We start from the raw sequence: 19,795 nt of genomic DNA on the forward strand, positions 1-19,795 counted from the left end.
TACGTGATTCAGCACTATCAGCGTGTGGCATTCCGAAGTTTGGACCGATGTTCGCATAGGAGTGGGGGAACGATTGGTACCAGGTGGTTTGCTCGATAAGTCCACTAATGCGCTACCGTTTCCCTTTCCCTCCAATAATCCCAATACCTCTAATGAAGAAGATGACAACAGCCGTGGACGCAACACTCATGCCAAAGTTGAACCAAGCCGTCGTTCTGATGCCCACCTTAAGTGCGTTATCCCAAGGCTCCGTCTTATGTCCTTCCCCACCGATCTCATCCACACGTAGACCTTTTTCTCTAGCCACAACTGCTGTCTGTACCGCTGTCGCAATCGCGAGACCAATCGCGCGACCAATTTGACCAACAGCAGTGATGAGCGCACCACCAAGTGATGCATCTTCCGGGGGCAGCGTCTTCGCTACAAACAACGTAAGGACTGGGAACATGGTATCTGCACCCGAGACACACAGTACCATAGCAGGAAAGCCATAGGCCCAGTAGGTCGTGTGAACAGGAATTGGAATCGCAAAGAGCAGCGAAGAGATGCTCATGCATATAGTGCTGAAAGTCAGTATGTAATCGCCTGGGATCCGTGAGAGGATCTGCCCGGTGATGGTCGCGACCAAGATTCCCGTGATACCGGTTGGCAGAAACCTTAGCGTCGTCTGAATGACGGAAAGACCCTGGTAATCCTGGAACCAGTAGGTTGCGAAGATGAGGTAGTTGTTGAACGACGAGAAGAACAGCGCCATGAGCACATTGGCAGCAGTGAAATTGCCGTTCTTAAAGATACTCATCTTCATCAATGGTCGCCTTTCTGTTTTGTGCTCGAGGTAATGCTGCCAGAAGCCGAATGCGCCGATGATGATCAGCGAGAGTACGATGAGTACTGGTACCCACGGCGTACTCCAGCCCACGACATTACCTTCGGAAAGTGCAAACACGAGAACGACAAGCCCGATGGTTATGAGCGATCCGCCGATCCAATCGACCGTATTGCGCAAGACAGGCTCGGGCTTCAATGGTGGAATTGGGATGACGAAGTAGCTTGCAACCGTAGAGATCCCCGCTATGATACCAAAGAGCCAGAAAACCCACTGCCAGTCAAGGTACTCGCCTACTACACCACCGAAGATGTTGCCTAGAACGCCACCAAGTGGAGCTCCAGCGCCGAAACATCCAAAGGCGATGTCTTTGGTCTTTCCGGGTGGGAAGGTAGAAGCGAGGATGCCGAGAGCGGTCGGTGCCATGGCGGCGGCAGCGAGACCCTGGAGGCCACGGAAGATGTCGAAGCCGATCTCATTGGGGATGAAAGGGGTTATTATCGATGTCAGTGTAAAGGCCGCGGAGCCCCAGAGGAAGATCATCCGTCGGCCGTAGACATCTGCTAGACGACCCCATAGTAGCTGGATGGTCGTGTTAGGAGAGAATAGATATAAGAGAGAGATCTGAATGACGTACCAGGAAGCAGCCAAATGTGAGGTTGTAGGCGGAGATAATCCACTGCTGGCGACTAACTGGGATATTCAGTTCTTCTCCGATGGTGGGTAGGATAATGACTGAGGCTTGGACGGCCATTGTCTATCACAATTTGATCAGTCTTCTCTATACTCCATCGACATGGCAGGGCTTACTCACACTCAAAAACGGCGCCGCAGCAATCGTCGTAACAAGCGCTACACATCGCGCTTTCGAAAACGGCAAGCGTTCAGAAGCTGAGGTGTCAATAGCCACAAGTCCATTATGTTTCTCGACATCATCCGCCGTCTGGGGTGCTGCGGTGACTACCCGTTCCAGATCCGTGACGCCTTCCACAGGCTCGAGGGCCCTCTCTTCGCACTTCGACATCTTCAGGACGCGCTGTGAAGGGTTTCATAGAACTGTTGGCAGTCTCCACCATGCTTTTAGTGGGGTAGCGCATCTTTATAACGACTGAAGTTGGTGCATAGAATATGCCGAAGAGCTCGCTTGCCGACCGCCACAAATGCGCCTTTGCTAGCTCGGCTAAGGATTTATCCGGGTGTATCCAGGTGGAAAAGGTAGACGCAGGGCAACAGCAAGCTCTCATTGTGTTGATCTGTCACTGTGATGCGGAAAAGTAATCCTGATCTGCGAGACACGCATATAAAGACCTTCTTCAGGGCGGTAATGCTGCGGGAGTAATACGTTCACATTCCACCAATCGCAGCACGGCTTATATCAGCCTGTGCTAACCGTAGCCGTTCGTTGTCGGCAATAGTCGCAGCTGCAAGTCATCGAGAGTGAGAGGCATGCGACACTAAATCAAATAAACATCAGAATGAGAAGTCAAGACAATTGGACATAATTCATTGCTCGTGCTATTACGTTCCAGTTCCATTCCAAGTCGTCAAGCAACCTCAAAGGCTGTTATGCATGAGGAGAACAAGACCAAACACTGTTGCCCAAGAGCCAGCCATCAAAAGAAGGCGGCCACATCATCAAACAAATAGTCTAAGCGCGAAAGGGGGTATGAAGAAGGAGCAAAGGAAGATTTGTTTATGGCTTGTGGATGTCAATGACCATCTCGGTCTCGACGGTTTCCGCCTTCTTGGCGAACCTGGCGACATCGGCGCCCTCGACCTTGCCGTACATGGTCTCAGCGATTATGCCGGTGATCTGGTATGGGTCACCGTTGGAGGCAGGGCGGCGGTCCTCGAAGTAGCCCTTGCCCTCGGCTGCGACAGCGCGAGGGATACGGACAGAGGAACCGCGGTTGGCGACGCCCCAGGTGAACTTGTCGTAGGAAGCAGTCTCGTGCTTGCCGGTCATGCGGAGCTGGTTGTCTGAGCCGTAGACGGCCATGTGCTCGGCTTGGCGGGTGGACAGCTTCTCCATGGCGGCCTCGATGGCCTTCATGCCGTTGTCGCCACGAGTCTCGTTGGTGGAGACGTTGGTGTGCAGACCGGCACCGTTCCAGTCACCGGGGATGGGCTTGGGCGCAAAGGTAACCTTGGCGCCGAACTCCTCAGCGACGCGGTGGAGCAGGAAGCGCGACATCCAGAGCTGGTCACCGAGCGAGATGTCGGGGCAGGGACCGACTTGGTACTCCCACTGGGCGGGCATGACCTCGGCGTTGGTGCCGGAGATGGCAATCTCGGCGTACATGCAGGCCTTGTAGTGAGCCTCGACAATGTCACGGCAGAAGACCTTGCCGGTACCGACACCGCAGTAGTAGGGGCCTTGAGGGGCGGGGAAGCCGTTCTTGGGCCATCCGTAAGGCCAGCCAAACTCGTCGAGAAGGGTGTACTCCTGCTCCAGACCGAACCAGAAGCCGTGCTCCTTGTGCTTCTCGAAGATGATGGCGGCGTCGTGGCGGAAGTTGTAGGCGTTGGGCGAGCCATCCGACATATACGTCTCGCACATGACCAGGACGTTGTCGCCCAGACGGAAGGGGTCGGGGTAGTATGCAACGGGGCGGAGGTAGACGTCCGAGTTGTCGCCGGGCGCCTGGCCCGTCGACGAACCGTCAAAGTTCCATTCTGGGAGGTCCTTGAGGCTCTCGACCTTGCTCTTGAGAGTCTGCGTGCATGTCAGTATGAGCCTCGGGTAATCGGGATGAAGTCGGGTGGGATGAGGGAAACGACGTCACTGCGGGCTGTGGCTGGTGGTGGGGTGCGATAAGGGAGGAACGCCAAAACTTCCGGCAGAAGGAGCGATTGGCGCCATGTGCGTCACACATGCAGACCACCACGCTCGCGACTCCAGTCGTCGAATGGCTTCTCCAGATTGTGTATCGCAAGGCGCGTCGCAGCCAGTTGCTGCTCTCGGCTAGAAACCTCGAACCGCAGACTAGACCGATCCGCAGCCGTAGCGTGGTGTGAATGCCGCGGTATATCGCAGAGATCGTAGAGATCGGGTTGAGGGATCGGAAAGCTGGAAAATGCTCACCTTTGACTTGGAGCGGATTCCGTTGGAACCGTCTATCCAGACGTACTCGGCCATGACGGCGCCCTTCTGGGGGAGGTCGAGGTACTTCTTGAGCTGCAATGCGCGTTAGCAGATATTTGATGGCAGCACGCGAGCAGTGAGACTTACGTTGGCCGCATTGGAAACAATCGTTGAGTTCGCCTAGGATATGGGTCAGCAAGAATCGCGTGTAGGAGCAGTCGGCGACACGTACCATGACTGTGGTTGTGTATGTGTGGTGGTGAGGGAATAACAAGTAACTCTTGACTGTCGACGAGACAAGGCAGTGGAGGGGTTATAAGAGGGGTCTCTGTGTGAAGTGGGGAGTTATGATGGGCAAGTAGATAAGGATAGCGGGCCTGGGGGGTCTGTTATAAGGTAAGAATGCTGGATTGCTTTGACTGTCTCGGCCTGTGGCGGGGCTAGCCGTGCTCAGATACTACTTAGGCTGGCCGTAGCCAAGAGGCGTCGCCGAACTGTTTCCGTGGGATGAAGAAGCAATCAATGTCTCTAAACGCGCAACTTTACGCCGCATCCCAGCATGCCTTGCCCACTCTGCAATCTCTAGGCTTCCGCTAGCCACGGTTGTACCATCTGTCTGGTGATATTGTGCCCAATCTCGCGTCGCCGGTTTCCAAGGCTTACCATAGGCCCACGCGGTCTTTGTTGCGCATCGTGATGTTGGCTGACGGGCGAACGCACAGACGCACAGCCTCACCAGCTTCCGAGTTTGAGCGATTTGACGCTGGGTAGCGTCGCTGTAAGGGCAGCTAATTTTATCCAGGTACTGCCGAATTGGTCATGCCCTTCGGCTTTGGCCTGTACCAACGACAGTTACGACACACCGCTCCACTCGACTATTGCTTTGCCATGGCCGTTCGTATGCATCGTCAACTTGTGCCCAACACGAGCTGCGTAACCCTGAATACCCAGACCCTGCGCGTCCACGTCTCGCGACACCTGCATGCCCAGCTCGCTGTAGTGCATAACCGTCGCGCTGGGCAGGGCGCGCCGTTGCCCGGGGTTGACATCGGGGGGCGATAAGACCGATTCGGGCCAATGGCTGCAGTTGCAGTTAGTCTTGCCTCGTCATGGCAGCATCACGCAAACCGCTCAACGTCGTTTCTTGTAGTCAGCATCCGAGGCTTTAATAGCCTTCCGACCGGTCTGCCCGGCTTGTTGCCTGGGACCAGAGGACGTGCATTATTCTAGAAGAGCGTTGGAAGTCTCTGTCGTTGGTGTCGTCTCGACTTCGACGGTACAGCTGGAAGATTCCCATCTCAACCCCACAGGTTTCCTGGCCCGCCGGCGACACAGCGCGCGCACGCGGCACATTCAAGTTGCACGAATTGCCGTCATCCAAATGATAATCCCTCTCCAACCCCACGATTGTGATTAATCCAGCGCGTTCGAGACATCCCGACAAAGGTAAAAAAGCCGCACAGCGACGTCGGCTCAACATTATCGTGCGTCGACGTTGGGCTTAGCGGGGTTGCGGGCGAGCCGTCGATCCGCTAGCACTGCATGCCCCCTGGCACCAGAGATAAGGGACATGGGCGAATTTCCATGTTACGTTAGTCTATCGAGTAACGCCGCCGGCCGTTGCGCCCTGGATGACATACTTGCCCATCAGCGACACAACAACAGCTTTTCACGATGTCAATATCTCACAGGTAGCACTATCTGCGCAAACTTCACATCACAGTTCACAGACAGCCTGACATTTGACGTGAAGATCAGGAACCGTGCATGTGGCGGTGTCATCTCCGCTTTAGGCAAGGCTGGAGGCCCGCTCGTGTGCTGGAGCGTGGTCGAGAATGCTTGTATTTCCCCAGATGATAGCTTGCGCTGATCCAGGGAGCCTCATCTGCATGGTTCACGCCAGGCAGCCAGTCGGCCAGTCGAGTGGTGGTGCTGAACATGGACAGTGCTCACACGTGCGGCCTATACCAACCGGAGACGCAACACCACCAGACATTGCAAGTCGTCCGCGAGACGACGTCTAGCTGCGCTGGGAGGCATGGAGCCAACCATCAGACGTCCCCAACGTCGATCTGTTCCCTCTAACGCAGCTATCGGCGAACGGGGCCTATGCCACATGGCGTCGGCTTCTGGGCTGCGTCGCTGCGCACAGAAGCAAAGTGTGGCACGAACCCTCTGGCGCGGTCCGGGACGACTGATGACCTGCATCGCAATATGGGTGTGGTGGGGTGGCAGAAACGGGTGTACCTGCAGCAGCACAGGCTACGCTGGACGAAGCGCTCGGAACGATACGGGGGAAGATTTGGCCATGGCCGACCTCCGAGAAGCTAGGCCTCCGGAAATGGCGCCAGTAGCATGGTGTTGGAAAATCCGGGGTAGATGTTGGCGTCGCTGACGGATGGGGTCGATGATGCTATAGGTTATGCGCACCGATCTTGCGTTAGTACGACTCCACCCGCTCTCAGTCAATGGCGCAATTAGCTTCTCCTGATCACTGTCTCTAAGCTTCCGAACAAGCTGGAGAAGTGACTGTCGGCGATTCATGGTCCACTGTATCGACATTGGCCAATCATGGTGAATGCCAATGACGCATTGACGAAGTAGCAGTTGCGACACCAAACGTCGGGATGGAACAGGGGATTGCGAGCAGACGGTTCCGCGTTATTGTCTCTGTCTCTGCACAATGGATGAGCCTCACGTAGTGTTTGCGTGTTTGCACACTGGCAATATGTTCTTGTCTGCGAAAGGTCAGTGTTCGTCCAATCACTCACGTCGGCACCTCCAGGGCTCCGAATTGGTCGCTCAGATAAGACTTGCCCTTCACACGGCGGTACATGTGTTATATCGAACACGTCTATCACCGGCCCTGTTGCCATTGGGGCCGCAATAGGTTTGTAGGTGAGCCATGTTGCCGGTCTCGGTTCGTCGACGGACACGCCTTGGCATGTACTTATGCTGAGGACATGGGATCGATTAACAGCAGCGAGGTTTGCTCCGACTGTAGGTATCGCCTTGCGAGTGGGACAACGTGGCGGCCATTCGCTCACATCGAGGTGATGCTGCGCCAGAGGATGAAGGAGAGGGCGGATTAAGAGAAGGAGAGACTGGAGTACATCGTGGGGCCACGTGCTGCCACTACCTGTTGCTTACCTGAGTGGTTTCTTCCAAACTGGGCAGTGAAATGGAGATGTTTATACTCCGCTCCTTCTGGCAGCGGCAGACGAGAAACGCGATGTCGTTCCTTCCGCTTCGGTTTCCTCAGCGTCTTCATGAGCAAGGGGCAGCAGAATTCGGAGTTCGCTCAAGACAGTACAAGTAAACGGTATCCACTGCAGTTCGAGCTGCGTTCTTTCAAACACAGGTCCTTACCGTCTCACGCTGGTGCAGGAGACCTTGGCTGGTGTCGCCGGCATCTCATCGCCATTACCTGACGGACCGCGAAGGGTGGAAGCACGAGACGTCCCTGGAACGCGACGAAATTGAAAGAGCAGGGAGCAAGCACTCGAGAAAAGAAGATTCAATCGTGTGGTGTGGTCACGTCGTGAAGTTGGGGCATGATGAGGGGAGGAAGCTTGGGCTGCAGCCGTGGCCAATGAGCGACTGCGATGAGGTAACAGCAACCACGACGCTCCTGCTCTGCGGGTTTTTTGCATATAGCTTGTGTTTAGAGACTATGTGACCTTTCGGTTTGTTCACGGAGTATTCGCATAGCTACACAGTGATTACGGCGCTTATCTGGATCTAAAGGCATGTGGAGGGTCTAGGAGTAGCTCATGCGGCTCAGAAGGCTGAGATAGAGCAAGAGGCTATGGACATGATACAAGTGCAGTGCGTTCAGCTGAACATACTGACAGGAGTCTAGTAGTTGCTGGAGAAGAGTGCGTCAACGGAAGACAGTCCGGCCCAAGCTCTACCCTTCCACTGCGCGCACGAAATGCTTCTGGCTATATCATTCTTACTCCCCGCTCTCTCGACAACTTGATTCCCGTGGACCTACGCGTTCTCCCGCTACCAACACTGATATAGCGGTGCAGTTTCGACGGCGAGTACCGCACGACGTTCACTCAAGGACTGGCTGACGAAACGACTTGATAGAGGCATGGCGAACAGCAACCTTTGAGACTATCGCGATGTCCCTATTAATGCGCGACATCTAATGGGACAAAGCATGGTCTTGAAGTCGTCCGAGCCTGGCAGCAATGATCCATTCAGTCACAAAGAATGGCCTTTAGAGAGTCCTGCGGAGATACACGCCATTACGCAGCGCGACAGACAGATTGCAAACCACGGCCTGGCATGGCCCAGTACCGACTACATTCTCCAAGAACATGCACGTCACTGCGAACTCCGAGTACCGACTCTTTCCGACGATGAACGCGCTTCGAACAGAGCATTTCTCGATGCAGGGTGGATAGACTACGAAGACGGACTCACGGAAGCGTCGCTTGAGGAATACATCGAGTATGACTAGGAGGCTTGACTGTGTAATTAGCAGTAAACATAACCAGCAGAGCCCATATGCTAGACGGAGTTCGCATCACTTGCCCCCTACTTACTACTTACTATTAATGAAGGAGTCGCATCTGTATTCTGGAATGTGATGCGATTCCGTCAATTATTTCAATGTGCGTTGCTCGTAAACAAAGTCGCAGCACGATCTTGCGATAGCTCTAAAATCCGCCGCTGACGCAGAGTGTGGTAGAGATGCTAGCCGCGGCTGCCCCAAAGGGTACCTATGCAAATTGTGAGTATTTCCTCGCGATCTGCATCAGAGGAACGGCGCCACATTATATGCTAGCTTGCCCTATACAAACTGCAGTATGCCGTACATTGTCGAGAACCGTGGTTGTTCAGCGCGAGCCCCTGAGATTAGCGAAAGGATGCGCTGACTCGTCGCGAACCACGCCGCCGGGACGCGTGACCATGTAGAGCCAATACAGTCGTCTGTCGCAGTGGTGTCTTGTGTGACGGTCTCGCGCCGAAAACACGGCGAAGGCGTTTCGCAGCACGATAATATCCGTCGGGATGCAGGGTGGCTGTTAAGCAAAAAGAAAAGCTGCAGGTACGGCGAGCATTTTGCACGGAACCAAGACGTGGTCCTGGTCCAATGGTGCGACGACTCCACCTTGACAGGCCGTTCGCTGGTAGACATGTATAGCGGCTTTACGCCGGCGTAGCACAAAGCCTGTCTGGCTGTGGAGGGCGAGAAGCCATAGAGCGACTTACATACTAGGCGGGCAGCAAGTAGGCGTTTGAGTCTCCACCCCGGCGAAAGCAGCTAGGCCAGGGCACATTGCAGGAGACTACCGTCCAGGATCGCCGCTGGGATGTCTCTCACAAGCCGTGACAACCCCCGATTCTGGTCTGATACTCTTGCTCGCCCAATCTCCCACCAGCCGTTTGCCCGTGCTTTTGCCCGTTCTTCTTGTTGCTTCAGGGTCGAATTCATGATAATAATACCGTAACCTTTAGGTAGCGTGGAGCGCTGTACTTTTCTTCGTGCGCAAGCCCATATTACCCGTCCAGGGCCTGATCTTATTCTGGTATCGATATTCCCGAATTCCCGAATTCCCGACGTGCATGCGGTAGACGTCTCCTGCGCCATGCATCGACACGCCCTGTCCGAGACGACTGGCATGGCTGGAATGGCTTCGTCGCGCTCCAGCCGGAGCCACAGCTTCAGCAGCGACAAGACGCCCTCTCTGGCCAGCTCCGTCACCTTCCAGATGCCCACGACGGTGCGGCCTGCGCCAGCCTACATTGCTGCATCTGTCGCCTCACAGACGGTTACCGACCACCACAATGCTCAGCTGCGCGACCAGGATGCCGACACAGATGAGCTGCAAAATGCCATCTTTTCCGAACAGGCATTGGCCCTGCTCAATGCCTTCCTCGACCACCTGCTCTTCGCATTCCTCTCGTCGGCGCGATCGCCATCCCTGACTGCCATCCGCCCCGCCGTATCCGACGTACTCAAGCCGCGACTGGCCCGCGATGCCATTGAAGCAGCCGACGAGGAGCTGCAGGGTCTGTTGGCAGGAGAGGACGACGAGGAGCTCTCCACAGCGCATGCACGGGCTGCTGAGAGGTGGGACGTGGAGAAGGTGTGGAAGCGCACCCGCCTGCGCATCATGGTCTATACGCGCCTGGGCGAGCTCGAGGATGAAGACGAGGAGAGATATGTCCAGCAGGAGCGTGGCCTCAGCATGGACGAAGACGAGGACGACGAGGCTGGGCTCGTTGCCTGGGCCTCTGCCATCTTCCTCACCTCGGTCATCGAGTACGTGGCCGAGCAATTGCTGCTGGTCGCTGGCTCGGCGGCCTTTTCGCGCATGGCAGCGAGGATGAAGAAGCTGGCCCAGCAGAACGACGACCCCGAGCAACAGCTCATTGAGCGTCTGATCATCGAAGAGCCCGACGTGGAGAAGATTGCCCTCAACTCGGCGCTGGGCAGGCTCTGGAGGACGTGGAGGAAGCGCGTGCGATCGCCCATAACGCCCATGTCCCCTCGAGGTGTCCACACTGCCCCAAGCTACTCGAGCCTACACCACCGCAAAGCCAGTCGCGAGACCATCAACACCGTACACGACGAGCATGAGCCCCTGCCCGAACACCCCCCTACCGAAACCGACATCGCCGCCAACATACCCCTCCCGATGGGCGACAACGACGTCAACGAGATCGAGGTGCCTGGTCTGGCGTCCACATATGAAGACGAGGCTGAGGGCTCAGGCATGGAGACGCCCGTTCAGCGTCCCCAGCGGCCGTCCAGTGTCCTTTTGCTGTCTTCTCTGGTGGAGTCCTCCATCAAAAGCAACAGGCCCCGTCCCATATCAATGCCGCTGCGTCAGGCACCACAATTCACTATGCCCGCGCACTCTGCTGACGAAGATACCCCCTTACCAGAAACAGAGGAAAATGCGAAGCAAGACACTGAGGACCAACAGGACGAGTCGTCCGAGGACGATGCCTCCATGGTGGCATTTGCAGCGGCCACTGGCATGGGCTTTCGGAGGAGCGCGGTTGGACCGTCGCAGGAACCAGAGCATCAGGCTGAGAAGGTTAAGGAGGTTAGGGAGGCTGAGGAGACGCATGAGACCATCGCTGAAAGCCCGCCCCAGGTCATGCGATCCAAGAGGATGTCAATTGAACGACCTGGCCCTCCAGGACTGGTCCGCACATTCTCAACCCGCAGCTCAAGCCTCAAATCACCTGTAGGAACACCCTTGGCAACACCGAAAGCCCCTATCCATTCCGAAGGGCGTTCCTATCTCGACGACGAGCCATCAGACGACGAGCCAGAGCAGCATCGTGCCATTGGCGTCGCGCGAACATCGGACAGCGTTATACGATCAGCCTCAAACTCTCCAGCAGATTCGCCCCATGAGCGGAGGAGGCCGGGAAGTGGAGGCTACGTTGAAGTGCCACCCCGAGACTTTACGCCTACGTCGCTCACGTACAGCAACACTCCCTCGCCTGACAGCAAGCCCAACGCGGCAGACCGTTCCGTAGCACGCAAAGAAGTCAACAGAAGGTCTTTTACTGGCGCCGAGTTGGTCCCAGGCCCCGCCGCATACGAAGGTCCCACCAGCGCACCCAGAAGACAGGATCTAGCTCGCTCGGCATCGCGTGGTTCGTCACTACCTGCGTTGCAGGAAGTCGAAAGCAACACTCCACAACACAAAAAGAAGACGCCGTCGATTCACACAAGCCGTAGCGTGCGTACCTCGGATAGTCCCAGGCGTAGTCCTACTTCTGCGACTGATACATCCGAGCGACGACCAAACCGCCTGTCTACCGACGATTCGACACGCTCTCCGCACGTGGCAGCCGACAAATCCTCTTCGGACAACTCTTCGTTAAAGCGCGGTACATCGACCTCTTCTTCTCTTCGGAAGCAGGGCGCTTATCCCGTCGTATCAAGCGGACGAGAGTCCATTGGCAGCCACCGCTCCCGTGGATTGAGCGGTCGCATGTCTGAAGAAGACCGCGCCCGCGAATTCGACTCTTTGGTCAAAGGACAGGAAACGGTAAAGTTTACATTAACCCCCGAGAGCGTGCGAACTGCTGATGTAAGTCGTGCTTGCTTCCTTGGATCACATGTGCTAATGATCGATAGAAGGAGTCACCCGTCGTCAAGAAGGCGGAACTACGAAGGCCCTCTGCATCGTCCGTGACTGTGTATCCCCGCGTCAATGCCGAAGACAAGTCGTTTGGGACTGCGAACCTGCCCAACACCACAGCACCGAGGGCCAAGGGACCTACCGCTGCCAATCACAAGCCTTCCCCCAGTCGGAAGGTTGTCACCAGGCCGCTTGCAAGAGATCCAAAGATCGAGTCTGAGTCCATGCGTGACTTTGCTGACTTTATTCGTTCCACTGGTCCTTCTCCCGGACAAGAGAAGCCCGTGCAGCCCTTTGTCAACATCAGTGGGAACGGCCAGAAGTCGGGCAACCAGTCGACGTCGTCTCTCGGACGTAAGATGTCCATGTCGAAACAGTCTGGCAGCGCCAACGGATCAGCTACGCGAGCTCGCCCGAACATGGAGCCACGCAGTCCAGCAGGTCTAAGCACCGGCAATGGCGATTTGATCGACTTCATCCGTCAAGGACCGCCAGACGCAAACCACGGCCAGCCAAGGATACCGCGAAACGTTGCGCCCTTCCGGACGACCGTCGATTCGGACCAGTTCGAGACGATGCTCGGCGGACACGGCAATGTCGAGTCAGCATACGGCTCCGCTTCTTCAACACTAGAATCCAAGGACAGCACGCAGACCATCAATTCGCGCACTGGCCTGATCCCCTCGCCCAGTGTCGTGCAGCCCGCCTACTCCAACCAACCTCAGCAACTCAGCGGCAGCATGTCCGGGCCCGATGAGCCGCACATCACGCGAACGCGTCGCCGCATCAAGGACCCCTACGCCATCGATCTGTCTGACGAAGACGAAGACGATGAGGACGAGGACGAGGACCAACTCACTGCGCTCCCTACGCCTACAAATCAACACCCACCCCAGGCGCAAAGACAACAGGCTCCTCCATCGCGACAGCAAGCGCCCCGTCAAGAGAGCCTGATGGATTTCCTAAACGGGATGGATCCCCCGTCTACCAGTAAACCCCAACCCTTTATGCTCAGCGAAGAAACAATCGCCGCTGCCCGCGCACGCGCAGCCGCGTCCTCCAACCCCTCCCTGTCATCCGCCACATCCACTCCTCGCAACAACTACGGAAACGGAAACGGCAACGGCAACGGCAACGGCAACGGCAGCGCTCCCCCCTTTGGTTCCGTATCCTCCTCCAACTCCTACTCCGGTTCGAACAACAAACCCAGATTGCAAGCTCGCGCTCCTGCTGTCGCTGATAATGTACGCGCTGGCGCTGGCGGTGGTGGTGGGTCGAGGACTGCGACGAGTGATCTTGCCGACTTCTTAAAGAATTCTGGGCCGCCTGAGATGCCGCCTATGCAGCAGGGGAAGAAGGAGGAAGAGAAGAAGAGTAAGAGGTTTTGGCGGAGGGGCAAGACGTATGGGGATTTGCCTTGAGAATGTATGTTGAATTAATGGTATGGATGATGGAGTGCTTTTGTGATTTTTTCTTTCTTGGATACCCGGGTTTTGGTCTTGGTTTGGGGGGTGGGTTTTGTGCTAGATTGGATGGCAGTAAGGCGGGCTTAAATACGATGGTGGTGGAAGTACTTTGACATGTAGATGTGTGTATTTGTTGGCCCGCTCATATTGACTTGTAATGAATCATGGTTTTATATACTGTCACGACACATTTCTTCTCTCATCATCAACGTCAAATAAATTAGATAGCTCAATGTATTCCCGTCTAATTTCCTATTCAGCTCAATTCAACTCAACTCCAAAACGGACCCATACTTTCTCCCTGGTTCGACGTGCGTTGCTGTCCTGACGCCGATGCCGATGTTGAAGTCGAAGCGCCCCTGTTCGGTACACTCGTCTCCTGTCAGCTAGCCTATTCTATACTAAAGATGGAGGGATGACTACGTACCTAACCTCCCTCAGCCTCGCATCTGTGGCCGGGGTACCTGGAGTTCGCGAGTACAGATCTACCACGTATCCCACAATCTGAATGTCTTTTCGGACGTAGGGACTGCCTTTTAGGGCGCTGATGTCGGTGCGGATGGTGGTTTCGGGAGTGGTTGTGAGGTGTGTGCAACCTAGGTGGGAGTCTTAGATTGAGGGGTGGAGTTTGACTTCCATCATATAGGCCATCTAGGTATGTACTCTTGCTCTTTTGAGGGACGAGGATGGGGATGGGATGGAGTGGAGTGGAGTGGAGTGGAAGAGGTGAACGTACCAGCATGGCCCATCACGATGACCAACCCCAACGGCGTGGTTTGGTCGGCCCAGTAGATGCTGTTTATGGCGTCTTGCGTCACACGGCCACCGTTTGTGGTGAGCATGGTGGCGCTTGTGGTGTTGAAGTGATGGGACGGGTGGAGGAGCGCGGAGGTGGTGGATTCGGTGCAGCAGACTGGCGTTTGGTTAGTAGGTGGTTATTTGTATGCGTGGACGTGAGATAGAGACCGAGAAGCAGAAGTGATGGTGTGACTTACTGATGAAAAGGCCGCCGGAGGTCGACATGACTGTGCAGTGAGGTAGTGAGAAACTGAGTAACGATATGTATACTGGTGTAGGAGATCTCAGTAGGGAATAGGCAATCTACAATGTTGTTGCGATGATATATCTCGAACTGGAGAGTGACACCTCCCCTCAACACTCCTCCTTCTTCTTATATCATCTCCTACTATACCACACCAACACTCTGATACCTCCCTCCAGGCCAACCAAAGCAATTCATCCCAAGTCACCATCACTGACCGTTTCCACGTAATCAGCATGTAACCATAGCATACCGCCACTCCCTCTCTTACTCCCTTCCTAGACACCCACAGCTGACCAAGCAACACACTTTGCCTTTGCCTTTCCTCCTTTTTCCTCGCCTCCCGTTCGGTGAGAACGATTCGAGTTGATTACACATACCTTACTCCTCCTTGATACCGAGAAGAGAGAGGAAAAGGAAAGGGCAAGATGGCTTGCATGCATGTATGCAGGTTCTAGATGGCTTGCACGCCAACTGGTCTAGAGATCGGAAATCAGTAGTGGCTTTGGTATCAATTGTGTGGTTAAGTAGCGTGTTTGACATCTTGGAAGAAGCGGCTTGTCTACGCGAGAGGACCGGCGGCCGATGCAGTAGTCGCAGGTCCTTTCAGCATGCGTTGATGCATGGACGAACGGATGTGTATCAACGCCAGAACTTTCTGCTATGTTTAGCATGAAACTCAAATACATATCCAGTAACGTGTGAGTGTAATACCGCCATGTTAGCTTTCACTCTTTGCTTAGCAAACGTATTCCACGGCGTTGTTGTGGTTGAACTCGGCCCCGAGCTCGGATATCGCAGGATGCACGAAGTAGGTCAACCTGCATGAAGCCACCAAACGCTACCCTACCATTCCACATTGAAATACGTCTCCTCTCATTGGCACATCATGTTCCACACATTTCCCTTTTAGCGGCTAGTCAGGCACAACTGTATTTGTGTAAAATCGCATCATCTACTGTATTCCATTACCAACCCTTCCATCCTGCATGGCGTCATACCATCGCTGCACGCGTTGCCGGATGTGGAAAGGCACGATGCATGCAAGCCACGAACACGGGCTAGCAATGTAAGCTGACATGTCGCTGAATAACACTGCTGTGACGTCTGCGTCCTATAGTTCTGTAGTTGTTCGGGGCTATGAGAGTTGGCTCGGACGAAGTTTGCAGATGCAGATGCTGGGAGTGGAAGTTCATGCGATTTGAGCACATGTTTTGCTGGCCGTGGTGCGGCATCTTGGTTTGTCAAGTATCGGCATTATGCTCTGGCAAGGTATCGCGTACGCGAGCATGCAGCGGCAACCAAGCTACTTGCATCGGCATGGACATGGCATTTCCATCTTCTCATTTTCGGCATGTTGACAAAGACAACAATATTCGCGTGGATGAGATGAGCTGGGGGTATTAGCGGGGGAGTGCAAGCAGCAAGGGTCGTTGGCGATGCGATGCCCCACTTGCGTGGATGTGGCTTGCATCATGCAGCTGATCGAAGGATCTCCAACGCTACCTCTACGCATGCATACGCCGGGTTTGGTCGTTGTAGTTGATGACTCGGAAGTGACAAATATCTGCGAAGCATGGAGAGGGAAGAAAAAGAAACGTGAGTGTGGTATTGATGGTAGTATTCGTAATGACTGACAAAGGCTCTGGGTAACATAATGGACGCTAGTGTAGCCTCCTCCTTCTTATTGAAGTATTTCCTCCACTATCCACCGCAGTTGTACCCAAACCCTGTCCTCATAGCTTCGCTGCAGGCTTTTACAAAGGTTCGACAGCCTCTTGCATGGTGGGATATAGCTTCGGTTGCCGACTACTACGAGGCCTGTCTGCAACCAGACGGAAACAAAACTTGAGCCTGGAGCACACAATGTCGTTCGTCATTTCGATCAGTCAAATAAGAAGTTCTTGAGGACGTTCAGGGTAGCGCTTTGTATTGCGGCGGTAGTGGTCGGCCGCTCTCGTATGCTGGTAGGATTCGAAGCGGTATCGGGAGAATTGTAGATGTTGCCTCCGACTTGGGCTGATAGGGCGGCGGCGCTTCTCCATGCTCGTTCAGTCCCTCAGGTGGGCGAAGGAGAACAGAGTTGGTGGCCCTGCATCGTCCGTGTAGCCTCCGTGTACCAGGCCAGGCTTCCACGTCTCTCGCCAATGCTTGTTGCCCGTTCTGACGCCAGAGCGCCCGATGGCGGACTTTGCGGCGGTGTATGAGCCATATTGCGACAGCGATGAGTACCACGAGGACACCAAGTAGGAGGAAGTAGTAGTTGAAGAAACCGACGTCCTGGCGTTCTTTTGGGTACAAGTCGTCGTCGTCGCGGGGGAAGATGCTTGGTTCACTCGCTGAGGGCGTTTCTGCGAGCAGACTGAGGTACACCATTGCTGTTGGTTGAACTACAGTGAGCGTAGTGTGGGTATTGAGTGAAGATGGTGAAGCATTCGTAAGGCTGCCCCAGTGAAAGACTCGTACGCGGGGCGAAGGTAGTGGTAGGGCATGCGCGAGGAGATGGTGGAGAATGGGCTGTTCGCAGTTGTATCGCCTGCATTACCCGCAGCGTTTGCTACTTCTTCAAGTAGCTGGTGAAGTAGGCGCAATGGAATCATCTTTCTGTGGCATCTCGTACAAGGAAGAAACTGAACAGGTCTGCAGTCTACATGGTGATGAAGATATGCAAAGTTGATAAACCAGCGTCATGGTAGGCTCCACGGTGTTCGGTTTTATCATTGCATACGGTGGGAGTGTTGAAGTGATGTAGCGGAGGCACCGGAACTTGACGTGCCACATGATGGCGCCAAGCAATCGCGTCAGTTGCGCGCTCGCACCCTGTTGTCCAGTCTTCTACTTAGCCCACCTGCACCCCGCAACATCGCATCCACACTCCAACATGGTCAAAGCTATCAGAGGTATGTCACACCTCTCCCACGAGTTTTCGCGATACTGATTTCCCAGGCACACTCGTCAAGTGCGACGCTTCCATCAAAGCCATGCTGGTGGACATTGACAGCAAGAACAACAACGAATACATCATCGAGGAGCTCGACGAGGAGCACATTCTGGTCAAGGAAACGAGGATCAATGAGCTCAAGGCCCGTCTGAACCAGGTAGGTATCATATTCATCTAGTATGGTCACTACTGACAGTCACAGATGATGAGAGAACGCTTGAAGGAACCAGAGAGTTCGGACTCTGAATAGGCGTCTGGCTGGATGGCTCAAATCGTCAATAAACCTTATCCCCGCCTATCTTCTCCGCTCTCGACCGCTCGACCGCTTAATCCTTACATGCCCGACTTCTGCGCCGCGCTCTCCTGGGAGCCCACCCACTTCGGCCTGTGGTCCACATACAACTCGGCGTTCATCTTCATGTTGTCGAGGATGCTGGTGTCGTCAAGGGTTCCGACCTTGATGATGCGCTTGCCGGCAAAGGTATCGCCCTGGCGCCACATGGTCGAGCCACAGTCGCCGCTGCACGAGGTCAGAACAGAACACCGCTATACCGTAGCGAATACATACCAGAACATGGAAGTGACGTCGTTTCCACTGTCGCCCTTGACCGTGTGTGCTTTTGGCGTACCCTTGGTGACCTTGAAGCCCTCGTCCGAGTAGACGGCGTTGGTTGAGTAGGCGGATCCGGTGATCTTACGGCAGTCAAGGCAGTGGCAGAGGATCTGCGTATCCTATTAGCCACGGCAGGGAGCTTATCAGGATATCACGTACGTTGCCTCCGCTCTCGCCCTGCACCTCGTAACGGACGTTACCGCAAAAGCATCCTCCGGCAGGCATCTTGAATTGTTGGTGGAGTAATAAGTTGGTTGGTGGAGTTGTGAAGGTTGTGAAGGTTGAAAGATCTATTGTCGTGTTGGACTGCCTTCACCTCGGGCTTTATACTCGAGTCCCTACCCCGCTGTATCGATCGTCAACTTGGACAAGAAGCGCCCTACGCATCCAAGTTCCCCACCACTGGCCTAGCGCCGAGGCCTGATTCGGTTCAACCGCGAGGGTCTGCCGCCGACGCATGACGGGTAGAGGGAAGCCGTCCGCTTATGCTGCTTGCGGTTGAGGGGCTGTTTGCTGTCATTGGCAGTATTGGGTCTAGACATACGTCCTGGTCGGGTTTTGACACTTTACTTGGACGAGGGGCAATTCCAAATCAAACAGTCTCACACCAATGCGGACCGATTGACAATCACAGTGTGTTTGCTTAAGCCGACCATGCCGACTGTGCCGCACGGCTGTGGCGTGAGACCAGTGGTTACTGAGAAATTATGTGCCTTGCTTCCATATCTATTCGAGAACAATACACTGTGTATATGTGCAAGCCACAGTTGAGCAGCTATGACGTTGCCAGACGGTTTGCGGAGCGGGGTTCTCCCAAAGCGGTTACCGCTAGTCGAAGCACGTGAATTCGAGTCAATTTGGCGTTTGCGCGCAGCCCGACCTTTCTGTGCACTTAGTGAACACTATGCGATGGACGACCTCGCGCTTTAATCAACCCGGGTCATTTACGCCCAATCCTACTCCACCTACAATCGTGTGGTCAACATGGCCGGCAACGTATCCAATGTCTGGACGCAGATGAACTATGTCCCTCCCCGCGGCCAATGCAACCACAAGCCGTCCCTCCTCGCAGCGAAGTGTCCGTGTTTGCGCTTCATGTTGCATCCGCTAAAGGTAAGCCTTACTGTCCCACACCTCCAATCTACTCAAATAATCATGGTTCCAGTCGTCATCCTCATACGAATGCGACGGCTGCGGCCACCACGCCTCCTTTCACACCATGGAGAACAAGACCGAAGACGAGATAAGGAAGCGCTGGGAAGTCGAAGCGAAGGAGCGCAGCCAACAAGAAGTGCAGCAGCCACGGCCCAAGAAACGGGTACGTGCCATTGAGTACAATAATGAGGAAGGGGTCGAGGACATTTTCAACGAGCTGTTGCTACAAGAAGCTAGGACCAAGAAGGCTGCACCCAAGAAGAAGACGGGGAGGGCCGCAGGGAGTAGGGCGAAGGGAAAGATTAGTGAGATTGTTGAGGACGATGTAGTTGAGTTGGACTGAGTTGCACACCGGAGATGGAGCTGGCGTTCAGGTTATTGGGCTTAGGCCAGGCGTCGCGTTATGATACCCCACGCATGTACTCGTACTTTAGACATGGAAACATATTCAGTACTTTGGCAGCGTGCGTTCCTAAAGTTATGCGTGGACGTGCTGCCTTGCTTGGGACGCCAAGGCCCAGCGAACCGTGGGCGTACCTTGCGC

General features: G+C 54.8%; 9 protein-coding genes across 9 annotated transcripts; 3 read left to right on the forward strand and 6 right to left on the reverse strand.

The window, feature by feature from the left end:
- Window position 1: 1 nt before the first annotated feature.
- On the reverse strand, window positions 2–2,130 carry BKA58DRAFT_194 (major facilitator superfamily domain-containing protein). Its single transcript, XM_046165659.1, has 3 exons — window positions 1,641–2,130; window positions 1,464–1,583; window positions 2–1,408 (listed from the first exon to the last, which is right to left on the reverse strand). Exons 1-3 carry the CDS (start codon window positions 1,848–1,850, stop codon window positions 113–115), a joined length of 1,626 nt encoding a protein of 541 aa, XP_046030162.1. The 5' UTR covers window positions 1,851–2,130; the 3' UTR covers window positions 2–112.
- A 179-nt stretch (window positions 2,131–2,309) lies between these two features.
- Window positions 2,310–4,165, reverse strand: BKA58DRAFT_371294 (glutamine synthetase). Its single transcript, XM_046169007.1, has 2 exons — window positions 3,912–4,165; window positions 2,310–3,542 (listed from the first exon to the last, which is right to left on the reverse strand). Exons 1-2 carry the CDS (start codon window positions 3,963–3,965, stop codon window positions 2,520–2,522), a joined length of 1,077 nt encoding a protein of 358 aa, XP_046030163.1. The 5' UTR covers window positions 3,966–4,165; the 3' UTR covers window positions 2,310–2,519.
- Window positions 4,166–5,062: 897 nt separating this feature from the next.
- BKA58DRAFT_371299 (uncharacterized protein) lies at window positions 5,063–5,477 on the reverse strand. Its single transcript, XM_046169008.1, has one exon. It carries the CDS (start codon window positions 5,389–5,391, stop codon window positions 5,077–5,079), a length of 315 nt encoding a protein of 104 aa, XP_046030164.1. The 5' UTR covers window positions 5,392–5,477; the 3' UTR covers window positions 5,063–5,076.
- Window positions 5,478–9,556: 4,079 nt separating this feature from the next.
- BKA58DRAFT_406859 (uncharacterized protein) lies at window positions 9,557–13,455 on the forward strand (the record flags this gene model as incomplete). Its single annotated transcript, XM_046171989.1, has 2 exons — window positions 9,557–11,983; window positions 12,031–13,455. The coding sequence occupies 2 exons, from the start codon at window positions 9,557–9,559 to the stop codon at window positions 13,453–13,455; spliced, it is 3,852 nt and encodes a 1,283-aa protein (XP_046030165.1).
- Window positions 13,456–13,556: 101 nt separating this feature from the next.
- Window positions 13,557–14,711, reverse strand: BKA58DRAFT_445362 (uncharacterized protein). The gene is made up of 4 exons (XM_046174136.1): window positions 14,496–14,711; window positions 14,237–14,413; window positions 13,928–14,096; window positions 13,557–13,871 (listed from the first exon to the last, which is right to left on the reverse strand). Exons 1-4 carry the CDS (start codon window positions 14,521–14,523, stop codon window positions 13,772–13,774), a joined length of 474 nt encoding a protein of 157 aa, XP_046030166.1. The 5' UTR covers window positions 14,524–14,711; the 3' UTR covers window positions 13,557–13,771.
- A 1,423-nt stretch (window positions 14,712–16,134) lies between these two features.
- Window positions 16,135–17,280, reverse strand: BKA58DRAFT_371306 (uncharacterized protein). Its single transcript, XM_046169009.1, has one exon. The coding sequence runs from the start codon at window positions 16,916–16,918 to the stop codon at window positions 16,457–16,459; it is 462 nt and encodes a 153-aa protein (XP_046030167.1). The 5' UTR covers window positions 16,919–17,280; the 3' UTR covers window positions 16,135–16,456.
- Window positions 17,281–17,423: 143 nt separating this feature from the next.
- Window positions 17,424–17,733, forward strand: BKA58DRAFT_433073 (TFIIH subunit TTDA/Tfb5; the record flags this gene model as incomplete). The annotated part of the gene is made up of 3 exons (XM_046173157.1): window positions 17,424–17,442; window positions 17,489–17,640; window positions 17,686–17,733. 3 exons carry the CDS (start codon window positions 17,424–17,426, stop codon window positions 17,731–17,733), a joined length of 219 nt encoding a protein of 72 aa, XP_046030168.1.
- On the reverse strand, window positions 17,726–18,451 carry BKA58DRAFT_313 (Mss4-like protein). Its single transcript, XM_046167411.1, has 3 exons — window positions 18,256–18,451; window positions 18,052–18,206; window positions 17,726–18,003 (listed from the first exon to the last, which is right to left on the reverse strand). The coding sequence occupies exons 1-3, from the start codon at window positions 18,319–18,321 to the stop codon at window positions 17,817–17,819; spliced, it is 408 nt and encodes a 135-aa protein (XP_046030169.1). The 5' UTR covers window positions 18,322–18,451; the 3' UTR covers window positions 17,726–17,816.
- Window positions 18,452–18,912: 461 nt separating this feature from the next.
- BKA58DRAFT_307 (uncharacterized protein) lies at window positions 18,913–19,615 on the forward strand. Its single transcript, XM_046167141.1, has 2 exons — window positions 18,913–19,209; window positions 19,262–19,615. Exons 1-2 carry the CDS (start codon window positions 19,081–19,083, stop codon window positions 19,592–19,594), a joined length of 462 nt encoding a protein of 153 aa, XP_046030170.1. The 5' UTR covers window positions 18,913–19,080; the 3' UTR covers window positions 19,595–19,615.
- Window positions 19,616–19,795: the final 180 nt, after the last annotated feature.

This window comes from Alternaria rosae (assembly GCF_020736505.1).
Source record: "Alternaria rosae strain MPI-PUGE-AT-0040 chromosome Unknown BKA58scaffold_1, whole genome shotgun sequence".
In the NCBI taxonomy this organism is placed as follows: Eukaryota; Fungi; Ascomycota; class Dothideomycetes; order Pleosporales; family Pleosporaceae; genus Alternaria; species Alternaria rosae.